Source organism: Amphibalanus amphitrite, unplaced genomic scaffold, assembly GCF_019059575.1.
Source record: "Amphibalanus amphitrite isolate SeventyFive unplaced genomic scaffold, NRLGWU_Aamphi_draft 000026F_arrow, whole genome shotgun sequence".
Classification (NCBI taxonomy): Eukaryota; Metazoa; Arthropoda; class Thecostraca; order Balanomorpha; family Balanidae; genus Amphibalanus; species Amphibalanus amphitrite.
Window position 1 is genome coordinate 149,235 of NW_024881522.1, and position 15,093 is coordinate 164,327.

At 50.5% G+C, this 15,093-nt stretch overlaps 1 protein-coding gene across 50 annotated transcripts in view; it reads right to left on the reverse strand.

The window, feature by feature from the left end:
- The window catches only part of LOC122363183 (C-Jun-amino-terminal kinase-interacting protein 4-like), a 66,445-nt gene that overhangs the window by 5,759 nt on the left and 45,593 nt on the right, over positions 1-15,093 (reverse strand). For 26 of the 50 annotated variants that reach the window (XM_043332472.1, XM_043332427.1, XM_043332512.1 and 23 more), the window contains one exon: positions 14,575-14,709. In XM_043332472.1, the coding sequence (XP_043188407.1) occupies positions 14,575-14,709 (135 nt within the window). Of the gene's footprint in view, positions 1-13,391; positions 13,521-14,574; positions 14,710-15,093 lie in introns of all 50 variants that reach the window. The other 24 variants (XR_006253344.1, XR_006253343.1, XM_043332284.1 and 21 more) reach the window with 1 other exon arrangement.

Consider the following 15,093-nt stretch of genomic DNA (forward strand, 5'->3'; position numbering starts at 1 on the left):
CAACACGGAATCATTGGCCTTGGAGAAGGGTATTGGTATTGACTAAGTTTTTTTGCCAGCTGCTGCCGTATGATGGCGCTAGTAAAGCGCTTTATGTATAATACGCTCTGCTAGCGCCACCATGCGGCGCCAGTTGGCTAAAAATCTGATCAATACTATGGTTTCTGGAGAATGCCTTGGATTCATTTTTAGCTTTATTGTTATGGATTTATGAAAGGGCATGTTGGTTTTATGAGTTGTCTTCTGGCCGTGATAGAAATAATTTCAAAGCTGTTTGAGTTATGAAATGCATTTGAATATCAAACATGAACTCTGATTTCCGGTGGGCATAGTGACTTTGGTATGTCAATGTCTTTGAAAAGGCAGGTGAGAATGCCACTGGTCAGCCTTGCTTCCATTGGATTTGTGTCCATTTATAAATGGATTTCAGTCATACCTACTTACCTACATACGTTGTTGGTATTTGATTTCTACAGCTCAAAATATTGCTAGGTTTTGTACAGCAAACTGAATGGAAGTGATCCGTACAAATATTTGGTGAAATGTTTTCTGGATTGCTAGCACTTAGAACTTGTTCATTCTGTTGTAGCTGACAAGATAAGAAATTGAAGAAAGACTGACTAGTATGCTATAGAATAGGTACCTACTAGGTAGCCCAATCTGCAGGAATATTAAAATTCAAAAGTGGAATTGGGACTTATGAACTGGAAACTGCATCAACTATGACTATGTTTGCCAAAGCATAAAAGATATTAATTTAATATTTACCATAAAGCACAGGGAAATGATAGGACCCGGTTGGACCCGGCCAAATGTTTTGGGGGACCCGGTCTGGACCCATCCGGGTCCAGACCGGTTCCATAGACCGGGTCCCCGGGTCCACATTTTGCCACCTCTAGTGCCCGCACAGCGGAACGGGCGGTCACCTCCCGGTACCCACAGAACCCGCACACCGTGACCCGACAGTTGACTCAGACTGTGTCCGCTTCAGCGGACGTTCCGCGCGGTAAAGGGGTCGGTCGTACGCCCCCACCCCCGCCCACATAATGTGACGCTGCAACCAAGTTCACCGCGGCATGACAAAGAGCAATGTGACAAGGCGGAAGGGGGCACAGGGGAGGGGGACTGGGACACCAGCCTCGACACATTATTTATTTGACTCATAAAGGTGATACCGGACGATGTGGGTGGGGGATCTCTGAAGTTTCTCTAAAACTTAAAAAAATCTCAATAGTCATTAGTTAAGAAAATCTCCGGTATTCGCTTATACCAAAAAAAAAAATGTGCTCTGCGAACTATGCAGACGCCTATCCAGTGTCCATTGCACCCGGCTAACTTCATAGCACAGGCGTAGGTACGGATAGTTTAAACTCGAACCCGCAGTTCAAATTCAATCTGCACAGACTCTTCGAACGCGAGCTGCACCGGACATGGACAACCACCTCAGACAGCCTCTCGGTGCAGAGACACGTGCCAGGCTCGTGACCATTGGGGGGGGGGGGGGGGCGGCGGCATCAGGTGACTTGAGTCGGGGCTTGAATGAAGTCAGCAGTCAGCACTCAATTGTTAGCCTCGACCGAGCCCCAAAGCGTAATAGGAACGCTATTGTCTGGCAATCCGATGGTCGAACTCGATAATTTACTCTATTTATCCCTGTTTATTGTAGGTATATTTTCGTTTAAATGTATTATTTTTCTATTTGATTCATTCGGATTTCCACGCTGCCCATCTACAAGCTCTCAGTCAAAAGGCTGGGGAGAGACCTCTGCATTTCAGCTTAGTGGTGGATCGGAGCAAAAGATAATGTGCATTGTGCAATTTGAAGATCCGCCGGAGATCCATTCCACATACCACAGTCGACCGCACGTGACGTCATCGTCGGGGGAGGGGAGGGGGCAGTCGGAGGGTTCAGGGAGGGAGGCGAGGGGGGACAGTCGGGAGGGAACTGTCTGGATGCCTGGGGACGGAGGGAGGCGTGCTTCCGGCGGCCCGCGGCGGGTGGCGTGGCCGGGGACCGTTTGAACGCGGCGGCCGCCGGCTCATTGTGTGCGGGGTGGGGTTAGGTCTACCGCCGAGTAGTCAATAACATTCCAAGAGGGCCAGTGAGTAGGTCCCGGTACTGCCGGAGGGGGTGCCTGCATGACAGGGTTGGGGCGAGGCTGGTAACCCAATGGAGGAAAAAGGGCGTGGCCGAACAAAAAGTTTGAAAGGGACATATCCGCTTCGAAGAAATATTTTTTCCCATTTTTTGAAGTAGCGAAATATGAAATGCATCGGTACAGATGCTGCTCGAAAGAACAAATACAGACTATCTATCAAGGGGATATGCCATCGACTGCTAATATCAACCGCCAAAAAGAGCCGACGAAATTAATAAAAAAATGCACGTCGCATGATGCCGCATAGATTCCGACAACTGTGTCATCAGGCATCCGAGGAATTACGCGCCTCATCCTGCCCGAGATGGCGCAACGCATGGCGTTTCCACGCCCGTTCCCCGAATTTGTGCCGCGCCGGGCACGTCGCAGTTCTCTGGGATTCCTCCTCTCTCCCCAACACGCAGAGACACGCACATAGGAAGCGGAGCCGGCAAGTGGCTGAGGGCAAGACTCTATATGCTGAGGGTCAATGGCTCAACGCTCAATGCACACACCAGCCCCACCGCGACTTGACGGCGGGCGGCGAGCGGTCGAGCGGTCGAGTGAGTCGGCGAGCGAGCGGTGGGCGAGCGGCGGCGAGCACCGCTCGGCTGTGGTGGTGCCTCAGTGCAGCGGTCCGGCGTCGGTCGGCGGTCGGTAGGGAGAGGGGGGGGGGGGCGGAACGTGTCGGAACACGTAACTCCGCAGGGCCGCGGTGCAGCTCTCACGCCGGCTGAAAGCGGTTGAGGTCGGGCGTCCGTACCCAACGGCCTGCACGGTCCAAATGCAGCGCAGTCATGCATTACGCGGCAGGGGCGGACGTGGAAGGGGAGACTGGGGGAGGGGAGGAAGTCCGACCCCATTTATTTTTAGCTTTGATCGCAGCATATGATAGATTATTTTTACGGTCAGCTGATATGGTCCCAACACCTCTATGGAATGCCGACTTGATCCGCCATTGACTGGCAGGTACGAAAATTCAACCGATCGTTGACAGCGAAAACGGACGAGGGTCGTTACATCGCAATATTTCGCTATTGGTAAATGGCATTGGCTGCCAGCCAACTGCACAAGTTGTCTACCAACTTGATTTGTCTGATAGGTAAACTGTGTGACCTTGCCGCATGACGTGCTTAGATACTCTATAAATTCACGCGACGTCGGAGCCGAGATGCATAACCATTCACGAGTCGCAAAATTGGAAGATAGGAGCTGCGGAGATGTGACTGCAGTCACGTAACAGAACAGCCTATCTCCCACTCAGCGCAGCCGTAATGGAAAGCTTCCAGACTCCAGAGTCCCCATGCCCACCACGTGATGCATTGATGACGTACCCACTTCTGCGTCACACCTCGTGTAAAGCCGCGTCATTATTCGCCGAAATACCGGTAATTGTTCAGGAAGCTGCGCAATCGTCTGCAAGGACGACCTTCATCGCTGACCAGCATCGTTCTCGATTCGCCACCGAGGCCAAGCAAAGATAAAGGCTGCTAATTTACTTCACGGTGCGAATAATACTGAGTACAATATCTGGATTTGCTGGTAATACAGTAATACAGTAATATAAGTAATACAGTAATATCTGGATTTGTACAGTAATATCTGGATCAGCACAGCGGCATGCCTTCTCCGACCCCGACCGTGCGCAGAATGCCCGGAATGCAGGCAAGGTCGGAGCGCGGACCGACGCCGTTTTTCCAAGGTGACCGGCCCGCCGACTAACATCACAGCCCAAAACTACTGATAAGAGCCGCATTTCACGGCCAAACACGCCGGTAACTCCAGAAGCCGTCCGGCTAGAATCGCAGCCGCATGTTTTCGACTTTTTCAGCTTGTAAGCTGAGTGTAATACAGATGAGTTATCATAAAAACGAAATAAGACTACAAACTGACGGATTCGAAAGTCGAATATACAGGGTGTCCGGAAATTTGCCCTTGTTCATTTAGCTATAATCCCACCGTGCGCTTTAAGAATGATTCAAAATTTGCTAAGACCGTGCCTCAGGCTATCCACAGCTGTCCCTTAGTGACATGACCTAGCCCGGTCACCTGACTGACACTTGCGAGGTGCTTGAGGCCAGTGTTTGGCAGGCGTAACTCGCACCTGAACGTGGTGTCTAGTCTACTATGAAGAAAGACTCTGACAACGCGTCATCGCGCTGAAGTTATGGTGAAGACTGGAATGAAGTCAAATCGAATCCTCTGTCCTAATCCCAATCGAAAGCCAATGGGGAATTATGAAGGAGAACCTCAGCAAGATTGATCCAGCTCCCACAGAAAACGGACTTTAGAGGAACCTGTGAAAGGTGTGGCTGAACATCAGCGCGGATACTCTGAACATCTGTATCTGTGGAATATCAAAGCGGATGAGGGAATGGGTAGGACAGGGCAGGGGATAAATCGGTTAGGAAACCATGACCCGGGGGCTCTTTGCTTATTAATTTTGGTGGCGAGTCGATGAAGGGGCGAATGATTTCCGGACACCCTGTACAGTGCACATACATCCTTCAACAACTCCGATCAAATAATCATGCACGGAAGTTTTCGCTCGAAACGCGTTTCAGGTAGAATGCTGAAATTTGGTACATCTATCGTTCGATTCAAGCCACATCTTGTAGCATCAACTACATTTTACGGTCACGTAAGGTCAGGGTCACTGACCTATGACGCTATACGCGGACCTCTGCACAGTCCAAAAAATGTCGTAGCTTCACAAGGTCCCTCAGTGACATAAATTCTCTTGCAGGAAAACGAAATCGCATAAAGCTTCATTATTCTAGCCCCATTGCGCACAGTCTCAGAGACCGCTCCTGATCCCTTTATGGTCACTGGTCACCCCAAGTTCTCGACCTGCATCCTCTCGTCCGACCACTCTGCTCAGCGCCGGGAGCTGACATGACGGCATGACATCAGACCCGAGGCGTGTCCGGAGAGGGTATGGATGGACAGGACGTGCCAGCAGAGCATCTCAGCCGTGCCCGCAGCACACCTCCGGGCCGACCCGACCCGAGACTGAAGAACCCTCGCCGAGCCGGCTGACACATATGACACCGCCAGTCCCGCACTGAGCGCGGCTGCTGTGGGTGAATATGATGGTGATCGTGATGTGGCGGTGGTGCTTAGGACGCTGGATAAAATGATTTTGAAAGCCATTGCTGGGTACGAGCACTCGGCTCAGTACTTAAAGAAGAGATAGCTTAATAGATGAAACAAATATTTTGACAAGGAAGCTCTTCTACAATGAAGGTAGGTTATGCTTAGCATATAAAACCTACATTCTTCAGATTTTGTTATGAAAAAATGAACCAAGAAAGCCGTTCAACTGAACAGCAGTAAATTGAGGCAAATGCACTCCATTTTCAACCTGCGCACAGTCAGACTAATTGGTGCTGAAGGCCGTGTTGCGCCACGTTGTATGACTCTGTGATGACAGGTCATTCTCAGGGGTAGGTCGGGTCACGTCCCAACACGCCACACACGCTGCACCCTTAGCGGTGCGTCAGAGGTAACGTGACCGTGCCGCTCCACCCACACAGCACGCCTAATACGTTTTTGTGCTGCCACTCGCGCTACAGAGGCGACATGCCGGTCTGAACACGCTTCTGCCCTGGGGTGTGAGTTGTGACCTAACCTCATGTTCGTTCTTATTTTTCCAGTAGCGTTGCAATGAGCTAAAGAAGGATGAAAGCAGCGATACAAACAAATAGGCTCGAGCATTGAACAGCTGGGTTATAACTGCTTGCCAGAGATCGTGATAAGTCAATAACGCTTCGACTGAAAAGTAGTTACGCCATATTTTATCATTCAGCTACTGGCGGCAGTGCTCCACACGACGTCATCAGCATGGTAGGGCTAGCTGCGCTGCACGTAATTAGATAATTGCACATACCTATCCTATACACGGGTACTTATGCGAAACTGCGGCTAATGCCAGTGCTAATTCTGCCCCCGGTGGTGCTGTAACGTTACACTCGACATTATTTCCAGAAGCAGTACAAGCAATGCCGGGGTTTTCAGTAGGATCAGGGGATCGCCTGTGGCAGTCCCTCCTAACGAACGGGAAAATAGCGCCAGAAGCTACAATGGACACGGCAAACAATGGAAAACAGCCGACACAATGGATTGATCAAGGCTCACTGTGAGTACTCATCATATAGAGCTTGACTGGCGTCTTATTGTTTTCAATTAGGAAAACACATGACGAACACCAACAGCGAATAATAACTTGGACCCTGCCGCCGGCGCTGGCAGAGCCATGCCGCAACCAAAGGTCGGCGCCCTGGTAATCTGACCCCACCACGTGACCCTAGGCACTCCGGTCACCGGCACTGCCAAAGGTTAGGGCGATCAGACGGCTGAAAGGCGCAACGTGTTCGGTCCTGTGCGGCAGACACTATGGATCGAGAGCCTGTGGCTGATCGGTTTTCCGCTGATGGGAGGGATATGTGGGGTGACGCAATGGACAGTTCTGCCCTCACGTGCTAACACGTGGCGGAAAAACCATCGACGGTCAATTTTCCTAGAAACAGTGAGCAGTGAGCAGACCTGCAAGGCAGCGGCATGTGAAAAGTGTTAAACCATTCATGTCGATGACTTATCGAATGGAAAGTTTCGTGTTGGACGTTGGTAGCTACCGCACAAAAAGTGACTTTAAAAGGCTCATCAGCCAGGCAAACATTCCGGACTTAAGTTACCAATTTTGGAATAAACACCTCAAAGCCGAACTGAATAATAAGGTAGGGAGCCGGAAAACTAAAAATTACTAAAAAGAATGGCCATCAGTCAGAAACTCAAAAATCCTACAATATCATGGAACTTGGTGAACTTGGTAGGAGGCTATGGCCTAAATCAATTTTGTAGTTGTCAAAATTGCGTATTTACGAGTAATAGATCTTAAAAAGCTGAAACTCTGCCTGAGGCTCATTATGAATAATAATAATATAAGAATAACCAGTAAACTCATATTATAAATCAGAAATAGGAAACATAAAGTTATATTTAGAATGATCGAATATTTCACTCTTGGAGCTTCATCAGTGATAATTACAGAAAAACATACGTTTTAAACGTATGTTTTAAAACGTACCTATGTTTTAAAACGTATGTTCGATAATTCTAAATATAACTTTTTGTTTCCTATTTCTGATTTATAGTATGAGGTTACTGGTTATTCTTATATCATTATGAGCGACAATAGAGGAATATCTCAAAAGTGAAAAAGCAGCTAAAGTAACAATTAAACCTCACAGCTTCGATCCATTGCAATTTTAAAGACGCTGGCGGAACTGACCGTGACTTTCAAGGTGTTTTTGGGAGGATTTCCTATAAACAAATAAGCTTTTCGAGTTCTGGACATTAATAACCTGTCATAGTTGTTGGATATTTTCACCTGCCACAACATGTATAGCGACTGCAGAGGCACACCCGGCCGCGACCCTGCCTGAATAGACCCAGTACCGTTAGTGCAGGGTCGAACACGACCCAATCCGGGCCAGTCATGGCTCGGACGTGCCGGAAACCTGTAAAGCCTCGGACAGGCTGCAACTCGTGATACTGCCGACTTTACGGCTTGCGGAAGCCGTAGAAAGGCAGGTTCTGAGGAGAGTGAGAAATGAGAATTGTGCCAGCTGTGAACCAGATATGAGAGGCGGGCATTTCGCCAGTGCAGTGCCGTGGCGCTACGAGGAATGGTTAGACGACAGCGAATTGTGGACCACAAGTCATTTCCGTTTCCCTGGCGCAGCACCATCCGCGCCCATCGCTACAAGCATGCATTAGCGTGTCCTCCGATCAACTCCCCTTCCTGTTTGGCTGTGAAAGGCCGTCAACACCCGGGTTTATCTTCGCCTCCAGCTCTGTGCGAGCCACCGCTTCGTCAAACCCGGGTGGACGACGAGGGTCGTTTGGGAACAAAGGACAGGACGGTGATGATGGGGATGGTGGGTGGGCAAACACTCCGCGCACCCCTCGTGCACCGCGGCTCGGCTCACACTGCGCGTGTTATCGGCCGACCACGGCGGGGCCGCCGCGCGGCCGGCGCGGTTCTGTTTGTTCTTCTCCACCCTTCTCGTTATCGCCCCCCCCCATCCCCTCTCCTTACGCCCCTTCCCTGGACCCCACTGGCTCGGTGTCGCGTCGTGTCACCTCGGCCCGCTAATCACGATTCAACGTCCCGTTAATGCTTGATTAGCGTGTCCTCCGATCAACTCCCCTCCCTGTTTGGCTGTGAAAGGCCGTCAACACCCGGGTTTATCCTCGCCTCCAGCTCTGTGCGAGCCACCGCCAAACACCCCAAAGGAACCATGCATTTCCAGCCGATAAAACAACAAAACCTGCGAATCAGTTGAGCAAATCTCAAACTAAGAGAGGTCATTCAAAAATCCAAGAGACGGTCAACTTCGGCAAAGTTCCAAAAGGCAGAAGAGAAGTTCGTTCTCATGCAGCTCTCCAGAACACGCTAAATCCTAAAACCTGCTGAATAAGTACCCTTCAGTGATGCATGTAACACGACGTGGCTAGCCATTGATGACTCGATCCACGATTCTTCCCGACAGGTCTTGGCGTGACACTACTCGAGTCACGGCGCTGGGTGAGCCACTCGCCCGTCCCCTACCACTCCCACAAGTCTCTCTGTCCCACCGCTCCTTGCGTAGGAGCGCAGCTTGGCAGACGAATCATCCCAAGATAAACTGTACTTGAATCATCCCACACACCCTGGGGAGAGCACGGGAGATGAGATGAGACAGCTCAGAGACAGGCTCCAACAGGCAGGAGGCTGTATGAGTTCACTGAGATGAGTCGACATCGATTACTGCCGACGATGAGTTCTGACAGCGATGGTTCAGCAGTCAGTGATGTAAGTTGGACGATGAACAGACCTCTACTCAGAACGCCGAGATAGGCGTTCAAACATCAAAGTCTACGCAATGTAACTTGGATACAGATTGCAACGATGTAAACAAGGAAACCGAATTGAACGCTGAACAGGAAACACGATTCATACAGCGTTGCACCGGCACGATGCCGTTGACGTGGACTTTGTTCGGAACATACCACGGTCAGCTGACGAAAATTTCATTTAGCTTAGTCATTGTTCGCAGTAGTGTGAATAAGCGAACACAAATCGAAACATCTGTGGGTCTGATACATGTGACCTAGGAGTTGCGCAATCACGCACGCACGGTACCAATGGCGCCATCTGTTGAGAAAAGCCATCAAATGCGATGTAGTCCCCTGGTCATCTGAGACCTTTCAGTTAAGATCATTCGATGTCAGCTGATCCCTGATACCCACCAACAATCAGCTCCTTGATTGATGGTGGCAGATAAACTATCAAGGCTAAAGCTCTGAGACTCACGTGACTCCCTCCTCTGAGCAACAAATCAGGGTCATCCGCCACTACACAACATGGTCCGGGCCCCGCAGAGCACCTCATCAAGGTCACTGGGCACCAGACCATTGAGCAACAATAGACTGAATAGAGGACATCGTCAAAAGGTCAGACATGGGAATCACGGACCAATGGGTTCTGTCGCTTTACCCTGCAAACCACGATGAACTCTCAACTCACTGCAATGTTCGGCCGATTTGACTCATTCATGCAAAATCGTAAGTGGTTAAGCGTTCTGAGGAATATCATCATGAGAAGTATGCGCATCTGGCTGACCTTATCCTCACTTCTGTATGGAAATATGAAATTGCAAAAATAAATTACTGTATTAAAAATCGAGATATTTCGAGCACAGCTCTTCGTCGGTCGATTGTAATTATTTACACACATAACAGGCACACAATGTCGAATTCGTCTCAAGTTCTTCAGTAATGTCGCAGTAAGAAATTTAAATACACAGATCCCGTGCAAATTGATCACCCTAGTTCCTACCTTGATCACCTTAGTTCCTCAACTCGAGACATCCGGCCATTCAATTCACGATTGAGCGATCAGACCAGGACGGGACGCTGCCATACCTGGACACACTGATAAGCGTGCGACAGGACGGCTCGTACAGCACGGAGCTGTATTTCAAGCCCATGGCGGCACCGATCATTCTGCCGTATGACTCGGCACATGCCAGGTCTACAAAGAAGGCTGTGCTCACATCACAGATCACTAGGGCGATCCGTCTTGGCTCAGACACAGCGGCAAGAAAAAGAGGGCTCGAGAAGATACGTCATCTGTTTGTCAGTAATGGATATCCGATGAAGATGATCAAGGAGTACAGTTGGAGGGAAATGAAGAAACATGAAGAGAGAAGCAGAGACAGAGGAAGAGAACGACGGGAACGGCCAGATCAGCGACAACAGAACAAGAAGAAGCAAGGCACATATATCCGACTGCCCTTCGTTAATGACAAGGTGGCTGCTCAGGTGAAGAAGGTTGCAATCAACTCTGGATTACCAGTGGAGATAGCATGGACCACCAACAACACCCTGAAGAAACGACTGGTCAAGACACGACTGAACCCAGCCCCCTGCCCCTCGGGACGAAGGTGCTGTCATTCATGCCAGGCTACAGTCCAAGTGCACGACCAAAAACGTGGTATATGAACTTACCTGCAGTCACTGCGGCGACACCTACATCGGAGAAACGAGCAGGCCAGTTAGACTCCGCTACAACGAGCATCGGAGGAACGGCATTAACAGAGAAGAGGACACTCCCCTAGGAGAGCATGCGCTGCATAAGCACCCTGAGATGGATCGACGCGACATCTCGGTGACGGCCAAAATCCTGCGTGTATGCAAAGACGAAGCGGATAGAAGAATCGCTGAATCCATCTTCATCCGGGACGCCAGGCCCAAAATTAACGATAACACTACATCATGGCAGCTTCTTCCAAAATAATGTATATAAATGTGTGTGAATTGGTTCTTGAAAGATACCTATATATGTACTGCTAGTTTAACTGGGGAATTATGTTTAGATTTAAGGTAGGAACTAGGGTGATCAATTTGCACGGGATCTGTGTATTTAAATTTCTTACTGCGACATTACTGAAGAACTTGAGACGAATTCGACATTGTGTGCCTGTTATGTGTGTAAATAATTACAATCGACCGACGAAGAGCTGTGCTCGAAATATCTCGATTTTTAATACAGTAATTTATTTTTGCAATTTCATATTTCCATACAGAAGTGAGGATAAGGTCAGCCAGATGCGCATACTTCTCATTCATGCAAACTGAAAGTAGAGACTCAATCATTTAACTTCACGATGCAGTTGCTACTGTACACGAACCCCAACTATAGCCGTCTGTCCTGTCCAGTAACAACCGACAACATTGATATCAACTGCCGGTCCCTGTACAAGAGCAGCTGAGGTTTTCTGTGCGTGCCCTCTGACAGCTTATCGTTGTTTCCTGTGAGGGTGCTGGGACAATTTACTCAGGGTCGCTGTACAGTAGCAACTGCGGGTCCCCGTACCCTGAACTTGACTGCAGACTGGAGCACAGATTGACGTAGACGTCGGCATTATAAACGAGGAGTAATTTCAAAGGAATTAAACCTCAAATGTCAGCAAATAGTGACAAGATAATGATAGATAGCAAAGGGCAACAGTCCAGCACAATGTTTGATATAAATGTAGACACTAGATTATACCCCAAACCTTTCCCAGACCATATTACCAGTCGTTATGTATCCCGAGTAATGCAAAATCGTGTGCTCGGATCACACCTGGACATTCCAGTGAGATGTTTCGACTTGTGCCTGCCAACAAGACACCATCCAGCCCATGCACTGCGTTTGGTGGTCATCCAATACAAGGTGTTGTTTTCCAACTGGCATTCGAGTCATTCACGTAGACGTGGGCACATGAACGTCTAACTTAACGTGAATGGTCGTCTGTCGGGTCAGGGAAGGTCAATCGATCACGACTGATTCACGGCTGTCAGGTCAGGTCAGGTCAGGTCAGGTCAGGTCCGGTCCGGTCCGGTCAGATCACGTCAGTGGTCAGGTCAAGTCCAGTAAAGTCAGGTTCGAGTGGCCACCACAGGGCGAGAAGCGTGCGGTGAAACCGACCATGCTCCCGTCCAGACCCAGTGAGTGTAACAAAACGGAAAAGTGAAGAAAGCAAGGGGGAACTAAGGCGGAGGATAGGCAGTGAACTGAAAAAAGCAGAAATCATATCGTGGTTAAAGTAGTGGTAAAAGTACAAGGAAACAACAAAAAAGTGAAAGGGGAGAGAAAAAAAAACAAGAAAAGCACAAGACAGTCTCAAAGGAGTGACTTGTTTTTGGAAACAGGTAATTTAGAACCTTAAAAACTTCTTGAAGTGAGCGAGCCTCCGATCTAAGAAGGAATAAGTCCGTGGAGTGAGCAGCCGAGCTAGCTGGTGGTGTGTCGAGTGTGAAGTACACATCGGAAACGCGCGTGAAGCGAGGGGAAATTTCACAACGCGCGGTGTTCCTGATATCAGCGGAAGGCGCCCGACGTAGCGAACAGCTGCAACGCTTTCCGGTGAAGCCGCTTGCAGCGATTAAGAAAACATGAAAAAGCAAGAGTCGGGAAGACGCCAAGTCACCAGCCAAGTAACAAAGCAAACAGCACATGATTCACTAATCATACGGTAAAAACGCGAACTGGCGAGGCAGCAGAAGGCTCAGACAAAGAAGGAAGAGAAGAAGAAAAATCAGAAAAAGGGAGATACAAAAGAGAATCAGGAGAGAGACTGTGCCGGGCGGCGTATGCAGCAAGCAGCGAGCGGTGCAGGGGTCGAGGTGAATCGGTGCCCGGAGCTAATCCACAGAGACTGTACTAGCATGTCGTGTACCCTGGTCAAGAGTAGGGTAAGGGGACCCAGGCAGACAGGGAGAGGAAAGGGCTAGGTTCGGTTCCTGACAACCTTCTTATATCTCAAAAGCTGCGGGACAATGCAGTGGCTTACTGGGAATGTTGCTGATATCTTATCAATATCAGGAACTTGAAGGGTCCGTCCAATGAGCTAACACTTTTCATGAACGACCAATTCATCATGACTAGACAGAATAAGAACAATCAAGATACTGTGACCAATATCGTGCAGACAGTGGTCAGCAGTTCAACCAACTGACACTAAAGGATTGGTAAGGAAGGAATCGGTAACCCTCAACTGTGCCGAGTGACAAATGTGGGTAAAGACGGGTGGGGTCGGGGGGGGGGGGGAGGGGGAGGTGATCAGTAACCCAAACCATCGGGCATCGGTAGGCATGTGCTCGCCTACATTCGCCTATACTGAACAGTGTGCAGAGACCCGGCACCGCGCAGCCGCTGCTTACATGATGCCGCCGCCTCGGCCGCCCGCCCGTCGGTCGGTGGTGGGGTGGTGACGTCAGAGGTCACGTGACACACGTCGTCAGTCAGCTGCCACATGATTAGGTGGCTGGCCGTCTCCTGCGCGTCCTCATCTGGGCGACACAGCAGCGCCGGGCGGCGGCCGGTCACCACCCGCCCGAGGGCCAGCCCCTGATCCGGCCCCGGCCGAAAGACACACGCAGAGGCTATGGACCCGGCCCCGGCCGAGCAGAGGCTATGGACCCGACCCCGGCAGACCCGACACACACAAGAGCGGACATCTACACCCTCATTTGGCAGCGCCGCAGCTGTACAAGCGAGCTAAAGCTAGTGAATTTCCAAAGCTCAATCAAAATGGCAACAAGTAAAACGTGACGAACCTTGAATGTTACGGTGACAAGAAACGTGTCAGTGCGCGGCTGCCGTAGCGTAGGGGTAGATGTTCGCCCGTTTCCCAGGCCACGACCAGTAGAAGACACACGCCCACAAACAGAGGGACACGACACACCCCAAAGCAGCCCCAGACTACCTCTAATGGGTCTAGTCTAGAGAAGTCTGATTTTAGCAAGACTGGAGTCCAGAAGGCTGAGCGGTTGCCACACATCACCCCACACAGCGCCTATGGACCGGCGAGGCGGACCGCCCCCGTCTGACGTAACAGAGGGTCTGCTGCAGTGCAAATATAGCAGCACGGTACCTAAAGGAGTGGGGGGAGGCTGTGACGCCCATCGGGTCAATGCCATGTTAGGCAGGAGACAACCGAGAACTCAGCTAGGAACATGGGACGCTGATGTCCACGTTTGGTCAGCCTTAGATGGCCAGGATACCACTGGATTGGAATTCTCTTCTGAATACATCTCAGTCTATTATTGTAGTTTAGTCCCAGGGTTTTAGTCACTACAACCTCGCCCCCGGGGTTAGTAACAGCTCGTCCAGACCCGCGCAGCGCCGTCCCGCCAAACTCTCCACTTTGGAGGCGCCTCCGATTGAGCGACAGCTACCCGCGGGTCCGAACTGCGAGCCACACAGTTAGCAGCGAGCGAGTGAGTCGTGAGCAAAGCTGCGAGCCAGTGCGTCAGACGGGGGCGGCCTGCACACCTGGTGTCGCCCGACGCGGCGCCCCGGCGGGGGCGGGGGCGGGGGCGGGGGCGGGGGCGGCGGACTGACCGATTCGGAAGTCGATGTAACCCTCGCCTCCAGACATGACCAGTAGTGAGCGCGGCTTCTGTTCGGCGGAGGAGGCGGCGGCCGACCCGCCGGCGGTCGAGGCGGTCTGGGAGGCGGAGCTGAGGCCGCCCGAGCCTGCCGGGAGACGTGGAGGTGTCAAAGTGTCGCAAGGAGACAGTGTCACAGCGAGACAAAGTGTCAAAATGTCACAGGGAGGTGTCACAGACAGGTAGAGGTGTCACAGAAGGTGTGTCACGGAGGGAGCGTCACAAGGAGTGGGGATCACGGGAGACGTATTGCATCGGAAGACGTTTCGAGTCAGATGTCGCCTTTTCGTCAAGATGCTCTCAATGCTGCTGCTACTAGTTACCTACCAGTGCTGAGTACCGTGATCAAAGTTCAGGATGAACAGTCGTAAGGATGCCCAGACTTATTTGAAAGATAACGCATCAATTTTGTATGTAAGGTTAACGATCCCTGACATTCGCTCCGAAAAGTAGGCCGATCAGTCATCGGGCG